Source organism: Procambarus clarkii, chromosome 4, assembly GCF_040958095.1.
Source record: "Procambarus clarkii isolate CNS0578487 chromosome 4, FALCON_Pclarkii_2.0, whole genome shotgun sequence".
In the NCBI taxonomy this organism is placed as follows: Eukaryota; Metazoa; Arthropoda; class Malacostraca; order Decapoda; family Cambaridae; genus Procambarus; species Procambarus clarkii.
The window spans coordinates 39,537,141-39,557,831 of record NC_091153.1 but is presented as its reverse complement, the minus strand read 5'-3'; the positions used below and the strand labels follow the sequence as shown (position 1 = coordinate 39,557,831).

Below are 20,691 nucleotides of genomic sequence, written 5' to 3'. Positions count from 1 at the left end.
GCCCGAACCTGGGCCCCCTCAAAGAGGTATGAGGAGCAATGGCCTATAGAAACCCCCCCTGTGGTTGGGAGCATTCTATATCTGCCATGACGGGATAGGCACCCAAAAACAAACCCCTATTCTGGGAAAAATATTGCTACCGAAAACCAAACAAGTGGACAGAACTCCCCAAACAAAATTATCATAGCATGACGTCATCACGTTGCCGCGCCTCTGTCTGCACACCCCCCCCCTCCCTGGGAGGGGAAAGGGGGAGCCCCAGACCATCCACACCGGCAATCCAACTGGCAGTTCTTAGGCTGGATGTCAAAATAAAGGAAAAACACCACTGACCAGAGGGAGGGAGGGATGCGGGGGCGCCTCTGGGACTCACCCAGAAAATGGTGTTTCATTACATTCAATGCTGGTTTTCTGGGGGGAGCCCAGTCGGCTCCCCAGAGCTACCTCACCACAGATAAGGAAAATAGGGAAGGATCCAGGAGGCAGATGCCACGCGCCCTCATCTAAAAAACCCAGACCACACACGAAACAAAAACCCAGACGACCCGAACCCCAGAACAGGAATGAGGGAAGAAAGGGAACGCGGTCAATTAAAACGCGTCCATGACCCCAGAGGCCAAGACGCACAGAGAATAGCGAAAAAACCTAACGGAACAACAAAGGAAGCCCCCAAAGCCTGACCAACCAAACAGCAACTCAAGGACCAAAACTAGGAGAAGAAAGAAAATAGATCACCCGGGCCAACAACCAGGATGGCACCGGAAACACAAGATCAGGCCGGAGGCAAAAACAACACCCAAGACAGCAAGTGGAATGGAGCAGAAGGAACAGCAACACCGAACGCAAGTTGGACCGGCTCCGCCAGTATCACCCAAGACGAGGCGACAATACATGGACCCAGACAACAGTCCCAGGACAACCCCGAAGGGAAGACAAGCCAACCCTATCAGAAACCGAAGGACCCTTCGCAGTGATAAGAAAGCCAGAAGGACCGCCAAGAAAACAACACACCGCCCCCGAGATGAAGCACGCGGGTAGGAGACCAACAACGAAGCCACCAGTGCCCACACAAGTGACGAGAAACTAGAGACAAAAACCCAAGACGGGAAAACTCGAGGGAAAGAACAAACCAGCCCTGTACAGAGCTGGACCGATCCACAAAAAGAGGCGGAGCTGCGGTAAGACCCACAGGACCAGAACCGAGTAAAGCAGCAGGTCTCGCCAAGGCAAGGAAAACCAAGAGGAACAGCCACCAAGGAAACAAGGAACCCAATCCCAGCGAGCAGAAAGCACTCCATCTGGGAGGAACCCCCCCCCCCAGGACCCCAGAAGGACCAACAAGGCCAAACACCAAGGAGCCAGGGCCCAGGCAGAGGTCAACGAGGAAATACGAGAAACCACAAACGAAAGCGCAAGACGTGAAGTGAAAAACAGTGACCCCGCAACCCAAAGAAGCAGGGCAACCAGCTCCAGCAGGGAAGAACGATGCACACGTCCCCGAGGTATCCAGGAGGAGAACTGCGCAGGACGGGAACCGCAGGAAAACAAACACACGTTTTGGAAAAGGAACAAAAAAGCCGGAGCCAGGACAGGAATCCCAGCTACCCGTCCCAAGAAAAGGTGTCGGAAAATCCGACACCATTTAATAATCATACAGATAATAGCTGTATTACCAACAAGTTACCCATAGAAAACGTAACTTGTAGTGGAATTACCGTCTAAAGAAAACGGGATATCATCACCACATACTATTATAAATCACCACCTATTATGGTGGGAATTATTCTTAAATACATTAGTCTTTGGACTTTACCATCATAAAACATCTCATATAAATTAACTTAATTATCAATATTAAAGTAGAGTAAATGTGACCCTTCTATCACTGTCTGAAATGTGGACAATGTAAGCCAGGCGTCAGAGGGAGGAAGGAGGGCAGCCATTGTTGTGTCACCTCCGAGACGTGTGGAGCAAATTCGGCTCCTATCATTCTGGACAATGTCGGCCAGTAACGTCAATAGTATGGAGTGAAACAGCCATTGTTGTTTATTGAGACCAGAGGCTCACACGGGAGCAAATTCGGCTCCTGTTAAATTTACTTGGACGTAGTGTTATGGAAACCAAAGGTGTACCATTTGTCAACACGCTGTCTACAAATTCAAGTTAAGTGTCTATCCGAAACCCGTTTATCATTCATTTATGGCCATTAATGTCAGGATTTAGGGTGACCCGGTTAGATCACGTGGAAGCCTCAAACTAAAGGTAATTAAGCCAGGTCTTCATGTTCCATGTACTGTTTTCTCTGATATACTTGTCATATATAGGTATCTGGCTTCACAGCTAGCGCACTTTTGACAGGTCAAGACGAGGATGCAAGATTTGTGCACCAGTTACTGGGTGATATGGAAGCTACCTCAAAGAGGATAATTTGGTGTCTACACCCTAGTTATACCTGGTGGACTAACCTGCTGTGCTATAAGATAAGGAACCTCTTTAATGTATGTAGTTATTTCTGTAGTTTGATTGGCTGCATATATATATAAATATAAACCCCCCCCCCTAATGTGTAGAGGATCGATTTGTGAGATTATGAGATTATTGCAGAAATACAGTCCACTTATCATTATACAAATTGCTATCGAAGTATATAAATTAACGTAAATATAAATTCTATATAAATTCATATAAATTAAATAAATATAAATCTCACAGGTCGGTTCCCACAAAAGGAACCAGTAGGGCAGGAGCGGTGGACCGAAAGGCCACAACCCCCACAGACTGCGCAACACACAAGCCTACAGTGAGATACTAAGAAAAAGTGAAGAAACTCAGTACCAAAACAGAACACCGGGGTAGTCCAAAAGCAGGGAACTGAAGGACAGAGGCCCACCCGAGAGCCCAACATCAGTATAGCCAATAAGCACCGACCCAGATACACAGTCAAGTGTAGCATAGGAGGAAGAAAAAACAGAAATAGGCAAGGAAAAACCCCGAATACGGACCAAGTAGCAGCCGGCAACACAAAGTACACGACCCACCACCAAGTGTGTAGGGAAGGGTGCAACGTATTTGTCGATAGCCGAGGAGCACTGGAGTCCTTAAACAGTCGAAACCCAGTCTTCATGTCTATAGTTGAGGACTGTAAGAGAAGAATAACTGAGATACAGCTGAAAGGTTATAGTGCGAAATTCATGTGGATTCCATCTCATGTTGGAAGTGCTCAACGAGGTGGTGGATGACTTGGCCAAACGTGCCACATCAAAACCAGAAGTTGACATTGAATGTGAATTCACAATGAGACAAATAAGAAGCAAAATCAGAAATATTCAGGCACAGGCGGGAGTGGAGAGGAGAGAGATAATGTATGAGAGTAGTCAAACCATGCAACACTACATGTATGAGTCAAAACACCCATTTCACTTATGGTAAAAGGAGAAATGCTTGGAGTGACTCTGTGTACATGCGGCTCAGGCTTGGGTACAAATATTACTGGGAATATGGGATAGATGTTCATGATAATGACATGAAGTGTAAACTATGTGGTATGTTAAGGTCTCACACCCTTGCCCATTATGTTCTTGATTGTCCGTTGATTAATGTATATAGAAACACTGAGATAAGGACTGTTCCTGAACAAATAGCCTGGATGTGTCACAACGGAAAGGTTGATGATATTCTTGAGAGATATAAGAATTTTGCACCAAGATTGTAATATTTTATTGAATTATCTGCAGGTGTCTTGCAAATTGTCTATACAGTATACCTAGGTCATAAAAGTATTTGTGTGTACGTCTGATACCATACTACTTGTGAAGGAGGAAATGTATATGTTTATCTCTCAGAATGTTTGGTAATGTGTTTATTTGTGATGTGTGTCTATGTATATATTAACACGTTGTACTGAATGGGGTGAGAATAGCTTGAGCTACCTCATCCCTTTGTGTGTATTTTACCTCAATAAACTTATTTCAATTTCAATTTCAATTTCAATACACCGAGGGACACCAAGGATACCAGGGTGCAGCCAGGCACCGATGATAGGCAAGGAATGAGTGTCCAGAGATCAGAGACCAAGCAATGAAGGGCACAAAAAAGGACCAAAGGAAAGAAGGTGTGTCCACACACAGGGAAAAGACCCAGTGTGCCGAAAAACGAAACAAAAGGCACAGAAATGCGGGGCATTGCCCCACAGGACAACGAAGAATAAGATACATGGACAAAGGAAAGTCACTGAAAACACACACGCAAAATGTCCAAACAAAACACACAACACCCAACACCTCCGCGAGGAGCCATTGACACAACCCTGCCAAGCGGGGAAGTGACATAGCAAACAAGGATAGTGTAGAGACCAAGGGTGGAATATGCACAAGGGGACAAAGGAGGAAGCTGAGTACCCAATGAGCCACAGACATTAAAAAGAACCTGAGCAATGTCAGACGAGGTAGGAAATGGAATGCACTAGGAAGCAAAGCGGAAGAAGCAGACTCTACACACAGGAGCAAATGCAGAGAAGATAGAGCCCAGTAGACTCTGGCAACTGCACACCCGCCGAACGACAGTGGAGAGGCGGGACCAAAGAGCCAGAGCTCAACCCCCCCAAGCACAAATAGACAAGTACCCCACCAAAAGTCGGGAACTAACACCTGGCCGACAGTCACCAGACAGAATAACAGAGCGGAGATACAACCATGCCACAACAGTCGAGCAGAGTAACATACCAAGAGCATCGTTAGTGGTTCACCCCGAAACGCCATGCGTACCAGAAGCAGTATGCATTGTATGTACTGTTATCTGAATAAAAGGTTGAAGGTGAAATATGTCCAGAGGTGCATGCCCAGCAGAAGATGAGGTGCAGTACAGAGTTAGAGGTGGCGCCACGCTGAGCCACCCCACACCCGGAAGCAAAGAAAAAAAGTACAAAGTGACGTCCCTATGTATAAAATCCAGAACACCTCCAGCATCTAGAGGGCTATGACTGAAGAGAGAAAACAAGCAAGAAGCCATAGCAAACTGCGATGAACGATGCGGAACACACGAGTACACCGCCCAGAAACAAAACCAACACCCCGGCCCCAGCGTGCGAGGTATGAACCGCACCACCCGTCCACCGGGCGGCGTGGCTCGTACACCAGGCGGACATACACATATCGTACATACACATAACGTACAGACACATAACGTACAAACACCAGGAAGGGGGTATGCAACGAACAACGTTCCAATAATATTGGAAGGTACGAAAAGGTTAGCAAACCAACAAGAACCACGACAAGCAAGCACAAATGCATGGAGGTACATACCGACAAAAAGACACCCTTGATCAAGGGACACACAGGTACCCCGATATGGAGGGAACAGTATCGCCATGAAAGCGCAAAAAGGGTGGGGAAAAGGGGGGGACAAAATACTCCCCCCAGGAATGACGGGACCGAAGGACCCGAAGGGACACGGAACCGAACCCAGAGAGGAGTAGACCCGAAACCAACAGAACGCATAGGGGGAAGGAACAACCCCACTCTGAGGAACCGCCAGCCCCGCACCGAGGGTACAAAGACCCAAGCGGGGCAAAATGGGGCCGAGGCCCCCTAGGCAACCCCCTCCAAAACCCCGGGAACTCTACGGCAAGAGCGTTGTAGCAACCTACCCTTGCATGCAACACCGCAGCTGCCTGCACCCGCCTATCATAACCAGTGGCCTGGGTGAACGAGAGCACGTACAGACAACACCTGTCACACGACTCTGGGTCATAAGAAACAATGACCCAACAGGCAGCATGGCGGAGGCATAACCGGTGAGTGTCACCCTGAAACAAGGGGACAGATCAACCGTCAAACTCAACTCGCAATACATGAGGGGGGGACTCAGGGGACACATCCATAGGACCACGGAGCCCCAGTGGGGTTTCCCAGGGCCCTTAGCCTTGGTTACATGCTAAGGGAAGCCCAGGCAGGGTATTGCGAACCGGCAACCAAATCTACCAAAGCTGAACCCCGGGACGTGTCCACTCACGGGGGCCAAGCAGGGAGGACCACCAACAGAAAATATCTAAAGAAAAACACCTAGAACAGTAAAGGGGGACCATAAAGGCAGATCCCCCCACCAGGCAAAAACAAAAAAAGAAAAAACCTGCAAGAGGACAATGTACCCAGGCGGAACAGAGCCGGCCTCTGTTACTGGTGAAAACTAGCTGTGCAGCACCCCGCGCCCCTACCAGTGACAAAAACTACCACCTACCCAGAGACAAACAAGGGCAACAAAACCCCAGCCGACTCCAAGGGTGGCCCAGTACCGAGCAGTAAAGGACACAGCGGAGGTAGAACCCAAGGTGACTTCTGGAAGGTGGGCCCAAAGCCCCAAGGGTAGTACTTAGAAGGCATATAGGGAAGAGAGCCCTAGGCGCATGCAGCCAGAGTACCATGGAATTTCACTCCTGGCTCACACCCCACCAGAAGAGACAGGCCACACCACAAGGCACAGAACCGAGACAAAAACCGGAGCCAGAGGCACTCGACTGGCTAGTACTTCCACCAGCAAAGAACTGCCAGTTGGATCGCCAGCGTGGATGGTCTGCCCCCCCCCCCTGGGAGGGGGGGTTGCGCAAACGGCGGCGCGGCGCGGCGACGTCATGACGTCATGCTATGATAATTTTGTTTGGAGAGTTCTGTCCACGCGTTCGGTTTTCGGTAGCAGTATTTTTACCAGAATTGGGGTTTGTTTTGGGGCGCCTACCTTTCTGGATGACTATCCCGGTTGATGGCAGACATAGAATGCTCCCAACCATAGGGGGGTTTCTATAGGCCATTGCTTCTCGTGCCTCTCTGAGGGGGCCAGGTTCTGGCTCGTGGTCCCCGGTAGGCAAGAACTCCAAGCACTTTGACTGATGCCAGAAAGTTATACATATCCATTCAGCCTGGATAGCTCCAGGGAGCTGACGGGGCTCCCCCCAGAAAAGCTAGGTGAGCAACTGCCTCCTGAGAAGGGGCTGCAGCGACACATGAGACAGCCCGGGTAGGGTTAAAAGTAATCCACAATCAACTATGTGTCTGTGGATGTACACATCAACAGGGCAGGTATGTTCATCTTGACAAAGATCATAATACTTAGGTCATAAAGTGGGGCTGAACACAGTCTGGACAGTAGCAGTGGAAGTAGGAAGCAAATGTGTGCAAGCTCAATGGGAGATGTCATAATGGGAGGAGCAGCTACACCAGGGAATGAGGCAGTCGCCACTGGGGACTTGTTCAACCCAACCATAGAAGTGGGTTTGGAAAGGAGAGTCAGTTGGGGCATTCAGATACAATGCATGGTCTGGGCCCGACATAGCTGGGGCTATGGAACCCGTTCATCCAGCATGGTTCGACTCATGGGGCCTAATCACCTACCCCTTGAGTCTGAGGAGAACCATGGTCAAAAGTTAACATAAAAGATAACAAAGATACTTCGCTGTCCAGCACCCCCACCCACCATGAAGCCCACATGGAAGGCCTATAAGGACAAGGGCAAGTAACCTCAGTGGTAACCAGAATAGGATACGTAACTCACTACTACTGGGCCGAATGGCATTCCAGGGACCAATAGGGACACCAACCCTACAATGGCCACTTGACCCATGGTTCAGACAAGTCACACCAATTTTTTTTTTTTCATTTTTACCCATCTTACTCCTGTTACTCCACCAAAGAAGTGTGTTTTTCCCCATAGGTTACAACTCCTGGATGAAAGAACGAGGGAGTGCACAGGTCTCCAGACACCGCTAACATATGCGAATGGGTTAAACTTCTGCGTCGTTACAGTAGACAGGAGAGGGAATTGGGAGCCACCTCGTCCTACATCCATGCGGCACACAAGAGCCCTCTCACCACACCAAGGCACTGTCCACTGAGGGGGCTTTTCATTCCAAAAATTATGGTTATCTGAATGTGACAAAGTAGTTAATCTTACCATTAAAGGTAATTGAACAAAAATTTATATTTTCAAGGTTTTATCTAAATTAAGAACATACTTTTTTTGCAAATTGATTTTCATATAAAAGTGTGTGCAAATACAAATTCAATTATTTGCACAGGATAAATACTTTTTTACTTTAAAAAACAGAAAATAAAAAATCCACCATGAAATGTAGACCATAACAAGGATCAAATAGGATCCTGGCCGAATGAATTGAAATTTTATGCTATATTGTACATGTTAACATTAAGTGGTAAATTAGTAATGGTAATATCTTTTCACAGACATAACAACATAGGATAAAACCCACACTTGTGTATTTGTGAAATTTATGTCAGGAATTTACACCAAGTCTTTTGCACTCTCCTGAGTGTTTTATCAAGATTTGAGTGTGTGATTAGGAAGAGACTTACATCTCAATGTCTAAAGAGGCTGCAATCCTGGGTCCAATCCTCTTATCCTTCTTAACCACCTGACCTGGTCACCTGGGCAGGCAGTCAAGACAAGAAGAATAAGAGGATTGGACTCAGGATAGCAGCCTCATTAGACACTGAGAATGTAAGTTTGGTCCTAATCACACACTCAGACCTAGACAAAGCACTCAGGAGAGTGCAAAAGATGGTGTAAATTCCTTACATAAATTTCACAAATACACAAGTGTGGGTTTTTATCCTATGTGGTAAATTGTTATAGATATATTTTTTATCTTTATTAGCTTTAATTTTTTTATCACTTAAACTGCTACCTAAAAATATTTGTTTTAATATAGATTATTTCTCTTTACAAAGCATATGAAATTTACAAACATTTAAAAACTGGTGCCCCAGAGGACCTAACTCTTTTATTGACAACCTGACAACAATTACATTTTGTCAGAAACTCTTGATAAGGAGTTTGGCCTTTTACTCCTTCCAGTTTCTGACCAACAAGGGTAATACAGCACAAACTATCCATCAAACGCTGCAATTCCAACAATGAATGCACCATAGGCATAAAAACTGATTTTAATACGCTATATAAATGGTTGACTTAGTTTGATTTATTAAGTTACTTAAACACCACTTGTAGTAACAACAATTTTATTAAATTAATGCCTTATCACACATTTTCAAGATTGATCATAAAAAGTAAAAGCTAAAGAAATTCTTAATTCCTTTAATCACATAAAATAAACTTAGAAATGCATATTAGCATTTATTTGTACCTAAATATGTTGAACTCATCCATCAGCAACAGCACATAATTCAACTGCCAATAAATGACACAATACTATGTTTTTAAGTGTTCAAATACATTTTCCATAAACAATTAAATAACCCTACTACAGTAAACAACATGGCATATATATATAGATGTGATCTGAATCCTTCAAGTATTTGGATAGTCACAAATGTCCTGTTAAGTAAGTTCTCCTAATAACTAATGTGCATGCAGAGAGTCCAAAGTCAGTCAGTCAGTCAATAGCTTCTTGTCTCTTATGATATGCTGTACCCTACAAAACTGGCCACCAGAGTGCATTCCTGTCTGTTTTGGTGTATCTTAAAATGCAAGTACATGTGAGTTAAATAATAAACTCTTTTCTTTGGCCAAAACTTTTGTGAAAGTTGATTTTAGAATTGTTTGGAGTAGGGAACCATTTAATCATCTGCAACTATCAATTATCAGATGATATTCAAACACCATGTTGTTCACTGGACATCAATATTTTTCTTGTTATATTCAGATCAGGGAGAACCTCAGGCTTTGTACAAATACTAAATTGTACTTCCAAACACCACTTTTGACAAAACTACAAGCTTTTGCAGCAGAGGAGGTTATTGTACAGAATCATAATCATCCTCCTCCCGTTTTCTCTTAAATGACGAGGAATCCGATTCCATTTTGACACCTGAAGCAGATGACACATTCACCATCACATTACCAGCAAGGCTATTATTACCTGATGATAACTGAATTTTTGGAGTACTTCCTCCTGCAAAGAAGAAATACAATTATACATATGAGAGAATGTTGATCTCTCAGCCAGACTTGTACCCCATGGTAGCTATGAACCCACTAAAGATCATAACCATTTCCATTTCTCTTGAGTAAGGACGGGTGTCGATACTCATACCTCTATACAAGCAGAAACAAGTGCGTGCCCTTGCACCAAGTGTATGAAGCTGTTTTACATGATGATGGAAGATGTGTCAAGAGAGATATTTGATAAAAACTTAAAAAAAACACCAAAGAAATTTAACTGTAAAATTACAAAAGTTCATGCTCTTACCAGGAGGTCCAGGTGTCACCTTAAAAACAGGTCTATTAACACTGACAATCTTCTGTGTAGGTCCAGAAGGAATGCCAGTGGTAGGCTTCTGAACAAGGGTGACAGTCTGGGTGTTTCCCGTTTTGGTGGTTACCATAGAAATCGTGGGCTTGATGGGTGTGGCTGCAATCTTCATCCCTGCACCAGACCCACCCAGACTCATGCGGTTTCCCCCACTCAGGCCACTTGAGAGACTGGATATTTTCTGCAGGATGAAGATCAAATTCACATTATAAAAGAATAATGTGTTTACATCAAGTCTATCATAAAAATATTTGATAAACATTAAATATGAATAAAATAGAATACATTAGAACCTCGTTACTCAAATATAATTAGTTCCAGAAGGCCATTTGAGTGCCGATCTATTCGAGAACTGAATAATTTTTTCCCGTTAGGAATAATGTAAATTGGATTAATCTGTTCTAGACCACGAAATCCAGCGTTGAATGTAATGAAACAGCAGTTTCTGGGTGAGACCTGGAGGCTCCCCGGAGCTTACCGGGCTGATATGTATGTATTAGACTGTGGCATCAGTCGATGGAGTTCTTGCCTACTGGGGTCCACGAGCCAGAACCTGGCTCCCCCCAGAAAGGCACGGAGCAATGGCCTATGGAAACCCCATGTGTTTGGAAGCATTCCATGTCTACCATCGACCGGAGTTTGGCACCCAGAAAGGTAGGTGTAACAAAACAAACCCCACATAGTAAAAACTGCTACCTAAAACCGAACAGGAAGGCAGAACTCCCAAACTAAAACAAATTTGGATGACTCCAGAACCTCATAATGAACCCAGTAAGGAAATGAAGATCCAAACACGAAAGAAGAAGGATCCATTATGGAGGCGTGATGCAGGAGGCTGAAAACCTCCGGAAGGATGGGACCAAAGAACCCCAGGGAGCACGGAACCGAACTCGGGGAGGGGTTGATGCCAAATCCAACTTGTACAAGGAGGGAGGAAAAGAAAACCTCACTCCCTGTAACTGCAAGCCCCGCTCGGAGGGTACAAAAACCCAAGCGGGGTCCAACAGGGCCCAAGGCCCTCAAGTCAACACCTCCCCCGCCCTGGGAACCTCCCCAGGAGGACACAGGGCTGAGCCGTCCTCCAAGTCCCCTGCCTCAAAAGAAAAGGCATGAGCAGCTGAAAAAGCAGGAACGAAGGGGGCCCACTGGTTAGACCCTGAAGCTCCAGCTGGAGGAACATGCTAGAATGCTTCTGTTGCTACACCGGAAGGGGCATCCCCTGAAATTGCCAGTCTTAACACCAACTAAACCCTGCCCCGACCCCAAAACACTCAGATGCTTCGGAGTCGGAAGCAAGGGGGAGGAAGGGTGAACACCAGGACGAACAACAGAAGAAGGGGAAGAACAAGGGGGTGCGGACTGAACCAATGTTGAAGCAACCAACACCCCCAAGTTTGGGTCCCTTTAACCAAAACGGGGTAGTCTCAGGGCATCTGGGATAACAACCAACCTAGCATGCTGCAACAACCTAAACCAAGCATGCAACGTCGAAGCTGCCTGCACCCTAATATCATGATCAGAGGACTGGGTGTATTGGAGTACAAACAAGGAACAAAACTAGCAGGACTCCGGGTCAAAGGTGTGACCGACCCAACAGGCAGCATAACAGAGGCACAACCGGTGAGTGTCACCCTGAGCCAAGGGGACAGAACAACCTTCAAACTCGCACAAAGCGTGAGGGAACCCAGGGGTCCCATCCATTGGACCAAAGAGCCCCTGTGGGGTTTCCCAGGGCCCTTAGTTGCATAATCTTGCTAAGGGAAGCCCAGGTAGGGTACTGCTAAGGGAAGTCCAGGCAGAGTACTGCTAACCGGCGCCCAAAATTACCAAACAAACTGCTAAAGCTAAACCCCTGGGACGTGTTCACTCACGGGGCCTAGTGAAGTACCACCAAGATATAAATTGGTGTGGCCAAGACCAATGGACAGACCCCCCCCCCCCCCCCACCAGGCAAAAAAACAAAAACAAGAGAAAAAACCTGCAAAGGACAACATGCCCAGGCGAAACAGAGCCGGCTGCTATGAGAGGTGAAATCTAGCTGCACAGTACCCCTGCACTCCAACCAGAGACAAAACTACCCACTACCCAGAGGCAAACAGGATTGCATGAAACACCTCAGCTGACTCCAAAGACGGATAATCACTGAGCAGCAAAAGACCTTGCGGAGGAAGACCCCAAGGTGACTTGTGGAAGGTGACCCCAAGCCCCAAGGGCAGTACTTACAGGGCACCTAGGTGCATGCAGCCCAAGTACTTGAGAAATAACCCCAGGCTCGTGCATCACCACTTCTGATAGTACCACACCACAAGGCACAGGCATGGTAAACAGGAGCCAGAGGCAGTACCTCAGTTTAACAGTGTCTCCTGGGTAGTGACGATCGCGCTTGAATTCTTTGTAAACAATTTCATTGTTTTCAGCTTTTTTGGTTTCTGAACATACAAGTAATTATTATATTTCAAGCCATGGGTTCCAGAAAGTCAGTGGTAAAGATTAACCTAAGAAAATATTTGTGAGTAGAGGCATTAGAGGATGTTTCTTCCTCATTAACCCTTAAACTGCACAAAACATTATATGATGTCTTGAGTAACTGTCGATAAATTGTGCACGCCATCATATGATGTTTGGGAGTACCACGCAAGATTTAAAAGTCCCGTGGCTACACGGGGTTCACATCAGCTTCCTCAGGGCTCTTGTAAACAGACGCCATTGTTTTTAAAAATCGTGGGCAACATTCCCAGGTGTGAAAGCCTCAGTACTGATTGATAGAGATTAAGCCACCCAAAAAGTGGCACGAGCATTAATAGCACATAATTCAGTACTGAGTAAGCCATCAAGGCTGGCGCATGCAGCATGAGCTCACAGATCCTGCTGTTCAGCTTGTGACCACAGCATTGCCTAAAAATGTAAAAAAACCAGCGTTGAATGTAATGAAACGCCATTTTCTGGGTGAGACCCGGAGGCTCCCCGGAGCTTTACCGGCTGATATGCTAATGTCAGACTTTGGCATCAGTCATGTGTATGGAGTTCTAGGGCCTACCGGGGACCACGAGCCAGAACCTGGCCCCCTCAGAGAGGCAAGGGGAGCAATGGCCTATAGAAACCCCCGTGTGGTTGGAAGCATTCTATGTCTGCCATCGACCGGGTCAAGCATCCAGAAAGGTAAGCATTCCAAAACAAACCCCTATTCTGGTGAAAATTGCTACCTAAAGCCGAACTAGTGGATAGAACTCTTCAACAGAAAACAAGGAAACTAGTATGACGTCATACGTCACCGCGCCGCTGTCTGCGCAGCTCCCCCCTTCCCGGGAGGGGGAAGGGGGAGCCCCAGACCTCCCACGCCGGCTATCCACCCATCAGTTCTGAGGCTGGATATCAAAACACGCGAAAAACGCCGACCGGAGGGAGGGAGGGAGGGTTGCCGGGGAGCCTCCGGGTCTCACCCAGAAAATGGCGTTTCATTACATTCAACGCTGGTTTTCTGGGGGGAGCCCCGTCGGCTCCCCGGAGCTAACTACCCACAGAGGAAGGTCAAAGGGACAGAACCGGGAGGCGGACACCACGCACCCCCCAAGGAGGCGAAACAACCGGCAGCAAACGCCAACCCAAAGCGCCACAGCCCCGAAAATCCCGGGAACAACACGAGAACCACGAGCAGCAAGGCCCCTGCACGAACACCAAAAATCCATGCCCGAAAGACCGCAAGGCCATATCCCAGACGGCAGCAAGAGCAGCGAAGCCACGAACGCCACAGGCATGAGGGAAGAACACAGGCAGCTTAGCCGCAACAACACGGCTGACCACCCAGGACACTATCACCCGCGAACTGGGAAGAACAGAACCGGAGCAACGCAAAACGCGCTCTGGACCCAAACGCCGTGGCACGCAAACAACAGCGGAGGGCCGCCACTGAACACAAACGACACACCCCCGGCCCGACCAACGAAGCACCAACAAACCCTGGACCCCTCCAGAATGCAGCAGCCCCACCCCGCGCCAGAAAAGATGGAGACTGCTGCCACCAAACAACCAAAATGCTAAAACCGAAGGAGCAAGATAACTCAGCGACTCGACCCCCAGAGGCAAAGGCCCAAAGGAAAGAGCCGACGAAAAAACATACCGGAACCGAAGGGGCACTACCAACCGAGGAGAAGACAGAGCACGCTGACCAGAGACCAGGATGGTGCAAGCGGCGCACGAACAGGCCGGAGGTGAAACGACGCACAAGACAGCTGACTAACGGTGCAGAAGCAACACCAAGACCGAAAGCAAGCTGAAGCGGCTCCGCCCGCGCCGCACAAAAAGAGGCGACAGTATGTGGCAAGACGACGGCCCCCAACCCCCACCAGAAAACCAAGCCGAAAGTAAACCAAGCTAACAAGAGTAACCACCTAAGAAGGGACAGGAAAAGGAAGGACCGCCAAAATACCCCATACTGCCGCCAAAAGAAGCACGCAGGTGGGACACCTACCACGAAGCCACCCGACCACCAACCGGAGGCGAGACCGCGAGGCAGAACATAAGCAGCCCCGACAAGGCCCCTCCGAGCCCAGGAAAAAGGCGGAGCCGCGGGAAGATCTCGGGCGCGACCACCGAAACCCAGGCGGCACAAGGAGATGGAACGTCTGCCGAACAGAAAAACTCCCCAAAGCATGCAAGCCCGCCAGGAGTTCAGAAACGACGGGTCCAACGCGAGACATCGCAAGACCCAAAAAAAAAAAAACAACCGGCAGGGCAAGCTAGGAAACCAAAGAAGGTGGAAGGGTCGCCGCCAGAACAGTACCCGAACCAAGGGGTACGAACAACTGCAATAGACCGAGACAAAGAAGCACATCACAGGACACAGGCTGACCAACGCCTAAGAACACACGCAGAACATCCCTGCTGCAGAGGAGGCAGGAAGAAAGAGCAGAAGCACAAAAACCCCAGGAGAACAACCAGGGGTGGACAATCAGGCAGGGACAGAAAAACCCCCACGCAATCCCCAGGCACAAAACGGCAGCAAAGTGCCACTCCACAACCGGACACAGGAACAAGGACACGCCACCGTGAAACACGGTACCAATGCACACGTGCAGCAGCAGCAACAGGCACCACTGCAACATGTAAATAGCAACTCCCTTCTGCAAAGGCAGAGAACGGAGCAGGCAGACCCCAGACAGGACCAACGGAGACACGACAAAACCCTGCAGGCCCAGAAACCTGCACCAGGCGACCGACGGCGGAGAAACCCCGCTCGATACCTGCTGGATGAGGTACTGGGAGCTCTTTTACACCTGAAGCCCGGCCCAAGGCCAGGCTAGACCGGCCAGAGGGTGGCCCACCAGGCAGCTGCTAGGAGCAGTCCACCGGCCCACATACCCCCACAACCAGGACGGGCCGGAATTGCCATACGAAAACAGGCTAGTGCGCCCTGGAAGTCCATGGACGAACCAGCAAGAAGGCTTATGCTCGCAAGTAGGTCGTGTAACAAGCACAGACCTCTGATGGTAATACAGTGTACCCCAAATGTGCCAATAGCACCACTGCACTCCACTGGTACTATACCGCAAGTTCTACCAGATAGGCGGGACCCAAGAGCCAGAGCTCAAAACCTGCAAGCACAGCCAGGAGCCTTACCAGGTGAGTACAGAACCAACCCTGCAACCCCCACACCTCACAACATTAAAAAGGAGGGTCCCCTGAATGACTCCAGCATGGGTTGGACATGCACATGAGGGGGACAGGAAGGGTTGAAAAAAGGGACAGTCACTAGTGTGCGAATGGTCTCAGTCGTACAAAAATATACCTAAATAAAGACAGGTATATAAACAACACCGCATCCAGCGCCCGGCCAAAAGACGCCAGACTGCAGAAACTCACCTGGCGAATGGTGGCACGAACTTGACACGACGCAACCGTGCCCAGAAGAACCTGGGAGCACCGCCAGAGCCGGACCCTGCCGGACCCGCAGGAGAGCAGGGAGAGGCGAAGGAGGCGGTCCACACCCATGACACAGGGAAAACCGCGGTGTCCTCCCCACAACTGGGAACCAGGACACCCCCGGCGTGAAGGGGCACATACCGCAGCCAGGGAGAAGAACGAGAGGCGAAGCACTGTAGCAAAAAGGGCGCAAAACACCAGCACTGAAACACCGCCCAGACCAAAACAAACTCCACGGCGCATGCGTATAACATGCTGGCCGAACCGCACACCCTCCCTGCGGCAAGGCGCCAGCCAGGACTACTGCACGAGAAAAGTAGCCAAAAGAGGAAGCAGGAACAATAAAACCGGCCAAAGAAGCAAAGAGCCCAAAAAGGAACCCAACCGGGTGACAAGCAGCCCAACCGGGCGACAAGCAGCCCAACCGGGCGACAAGCAGCCCAACCGGGCGACAAGCAGCCCAACCGGGCGACAAGCAGCCCAACCGGGCGACAAGCAGCCCAACAGGGCGACAAGCAGCCCAACCGGGCGACAAGCAGCCCAACCGGGCGACAAGCAGCCCAACAGGGCGACAAGCAGCCCAACAGGGCGACAAGCAGCCCAACAGGGCGACAAGTAGCCCAACAGGGCGACAAGGATGAGGAGCCGACAGACGTTCCAATAACGCGGGAAGTAGCGAAAAACCTTCCCGTACCCTCGAGAACACAGAAGCCAACACTAGTCTTGAAGGCACACGAAGGCGCAGGCGCACCCGAGATCAGAAGTCACGCAGAACCTCATCGAACGGGGAAACATGACGAAAACACTGTCCCAAAAAGGGGTGGGAGGAAACATCCACCCACAGGACGGAACCGACCGACTCAAAGGCCAAGGAACCGAGCCCGGGGAGAGGCCGACGCCCAACAGCACATACGGCGAGTGGGGAGGAAAAACCCCACTCCGCGTAACCACAAGCCCCGCCTAGAGGGGTATAAAAACCCCCACGGGGTCCAACGGGGCCAAGGCCCCCCAAGTCAGCCCCTTCCCAGCCCCGGGAACCTACACGACAGGCCCCGGGGCCGAGCCGTTCCCCCAAAGCCCCAGCCGTACCAGAAAACCGGGGCAGCCGTGAAAACACTAATGAAGGGAGCCCACTGGCAGACTCGTACAACACGGCTGGAGGAACAGGCTCAAATGCCCCCGTCACTACCCTGGAAGGGGAATTCCCCGAGACTGCCCGAGTCTCAACACCATCAAAAACCCCGCCCTGAACCTACAGACGGCAAGGAACCGGATGCAGGCAGGAAGGGTGATCCAGGGAAAAGACAAGGGGGCGTGGATGGAACCGAAGCAACCAACACCCCCAAGTCCCAAAACGAACGACAACGGGGCAGCCCCGGGGCTCCCGGGGAGGAAACCACGAGAACGTTGCCACCACCAAGGCTCAAGTGCAACGCCCCTGCTGCCCGCACCCGCTTTGTTAGCACAACTGGGTAACCGAGCCACAACGAGCAACCAAACTCGCAGGACTCCGGGTCGAAGGTGTCACCGACCCCACAGGCAGCAGACGGAGGCAAAACAGAGAGTCACCCAGAGACAAAGGGTGAGAGCAACCCTCAAACTCGCTGGAAGCGAGGGGGGGACTCTGGGGTCACATCCATCGCACTCGCGCGCCCCCAGGGGTTTCCCAGGGTCCCGAGCGTTTACTATAAGCGACTCGCGCTCAGGTAATCCCAGGCAGGGTACTGCTAACCGGCACCCAAAGCTACCAAACAACTTTCTAAGAGCTGAACCCCCGGGACGTGTACACTCACGGGGACCTAGCAGGGGTACCACCAGAAAATACTCAGAACACAAGGGACACAAGGGGCAAGAACGAAGGCAGACCCCTCCACCAGGTAGATAAACAAAAAGAAAAAGAAAACCCCGCAAGAGGACAGCGTACCCAAGCGGAACAGAGCCGGCTGCTATGATTGGTAAGACAAGCTGCACAGTACCCTGCGCCCCACCAGTGCAAAAACTGCCCCTTACTCTAAGGCGAACAAGGGAGACAGAACACCCGAGCACACAAAAAGCGGCCGAAAACCAAGCAGTAAACGGCCAAGCAGGGGCAGGACCCAAGGAACTTGTGGAAGGTGGCCCCAAGCCCCAAGGGCAGTACTTACAGGGCACCTAGGGAAGGGAACCCTAGGCGCATGCAGCCCGAGTACTGAAGAATCACTCCTGGCTCACGCACCACCTAGAAAACAGACACCACACTCTAGGTACAGTGCTGAAACAACCACTGGAGCCGGAGCACATAACCATTGCCTATAGCATCAGCCAAAGAACTGATGGGTGGATAGCCGGCGTGGGAGGTCTGGGGCTCCCCCTTCCCCCTCCCGGGAAGGGGGGAGCTGCGCAGACAGCGGCGCGGTGACGTATGACGTCATACTAGTTTCCTTGTTTTCTGTTGAAGAGTTCTATCCACTAGTTCGGCTTTAGGTAGCAATTTTCACCAGAATAGGGGTTTGTTTTGGAATGCTTACCTTTCTGGATGCTTGACCCGGTCGATGGCAGACATAGAATGCTTCCAACCACACGGGGGTTTCTATAGGCCATTGCTCCCCTTGCCTCTCTGAGGGGGCCAGGTTCTGGCTCGTGGTCCCCGGTAGGCCCTAGAACTCCATACACATGACTGATGCCAAAGTCTGACATTAGCATATCGGCCGGTAAAGCTCCGGGGAGCCGACGGGGCTCCCCCCAGAAATATATGCAACTGGTATTATTTAGGGATGATTGTATTACAGAAGACCCCTGTGATAAAAATGACCAGGATTCTAATAGTAGCAGGATTGTTGTGGTAATTTGTGCTGTGCGTAGTATTGTGGGAGGAGTAATGTTGAGGGAGGGAGGGCGGTAGCATCGTCTGCCGAATCTGTGTAGCCACCTGTTAATGTCTGTACTCACCATACCAGCTTAGTGGTTCGCTATGGTGAACACAAATGTAGATACAGTACTTACATATAACGTGTATATATAGTGTAATAACAGCAAAAGTAGTATGTTGAGAGAAGCCATTTTGGTGAGGGAAGTTGCATCATCTGCATGACTTGTTATGCTGTGTAGAGGGTGGCCAATATGCTCTTTGGGCACCATACCAGCTTAGTTGTAAAGTTATGGTGAACAAAACATGTAGATACGTATATAAAGGGAGGGCCTCGACTTATGAATTTAATCTGTTCCCAGAGACACGTCGTAAGTCAAAAATTCGTAAGTCGAAACAAATTTTCCCGTAAGAAATAATGTGCAGTGGCACCTCAGCTTATGAATGCCACTATTTACGAACTTTTCGGGTTACGAGCACAATTTCTTCATAAAATTTGAATCGTGTTACGAGCATTGCCTTGGGAAACAAAGTTTGTTGATACGCGTATGGCCGACCAAGTGCATGGTAGCACGGCGAAATGCATCCCACCTAGTGACAATCGCGCCTGAATTCTTTGGAAAGAATTAGATTTTTTTCAGATTTTTGGGTATTTGAACATAAAAGTTGTTATTGTATATCTCGCCATGGGTCCCAAGAAAGTCAGTGGTAAGGTTCAAACCGAGGAAACACATGTGAGAATGACCATAGAGGAAAAACAAGAGATCATCCGTAAACATAAGAATGGTATAATGGTTGTTGATGTAGAGTAAGGATGTCCCTTCCTCATTTATTAAGAAAATGTGTTCAGTATGGGAAGAATTGCAAAGTTTTGCTGAAAAGTGTCACCCAAATCAAGCTGTAGCAGACTGTTGTGTTAACCTTTTTAATGACTGACTGGTACCAACAAACCTGTTGGTATCAAGCTCTAGCCAACAGTGCACAAATTGCCAAGACTTCAATAAACTCGTTGAAGAAATGAAGCTAAACTTCCATGTAGCAAAGCGCCAAGAAAAAATACAAATCCTAACCCTCATGCCACAAAGCTGGTTTATTAAAAAGACAATGGAGCAATTTAAAGTTTCAAAATACATGGTTTGCGTAGCTAGGAAGCTGAAAGAACAGGGAATACTAGCAATTCCTAAGAAAATGCTGGGCAAGTCAGTTCCTAAGGAAGTGAAGGAAAGGGTAATACAGTTTTTTGAGGGTGAAGAATTTAGTCGAAAGTGTCCCGGAAAGAATGGAAAGAAAAAAGTCGTGATCAGTACACAAAGAAGATGGAGAATCAATTTGATTTTTTCGATATCGCACCAAGGTATGTCATTTTCAGAGTCCTCTGGCTGAAGTATGAATTCAGATCCCAACCTAAATAAAAGTTACTTTTGTACAGAAAAATCTGCTCTATCCAATGGTTTCATTCAAAACCAAATTGGGAATGATGCATATTGAGATATTTTGCCTTGAAAGTTGGCTAGTTTTGCACAAAAATTTTTTTTGGCCAACTTTTAAGTGGGCCACCTCTGGACATATGGATACAACAGTTTCTATTGTATCACTGCATAACATTGTGCTTGTTATATATCGTTGCAAAAGATCATGGTGTTTA

The 20,691-nt window shown here is 48.7% G+C and overlaps 1 protein-coding gene across 1 annotated transcript in view; it reads right to left on the bottom strand.

Annotated features, from left to right (window-relative positions):
- Positions 1-9,012: 9,012 nt before the first annotated feature.
- Taf9 (TBP-associated factor 9) overlaps positions 9,013-20,691 on the bottom strand; it is an 81,876-nt gene continuing 70,197 nt past the window's right edge. The window contains exons 4-5 of the mRNA XM_045732914.2: positions 10,220-10,463; positions 9,013-9,922 (exon numbers count right to left, since the gene is read on the bottom strand). Of these exons, the coding sequence (XP_045588870.1) occupies positions 9,765-9,922; positions 10,220-10,463 (402 nt within the window). The 3' untranslated portion in view covers positions 9,013-9,764. The remainder of the gene's footprint in view (positions 9,923-10,219; positions 10,464-20,691) is intronic.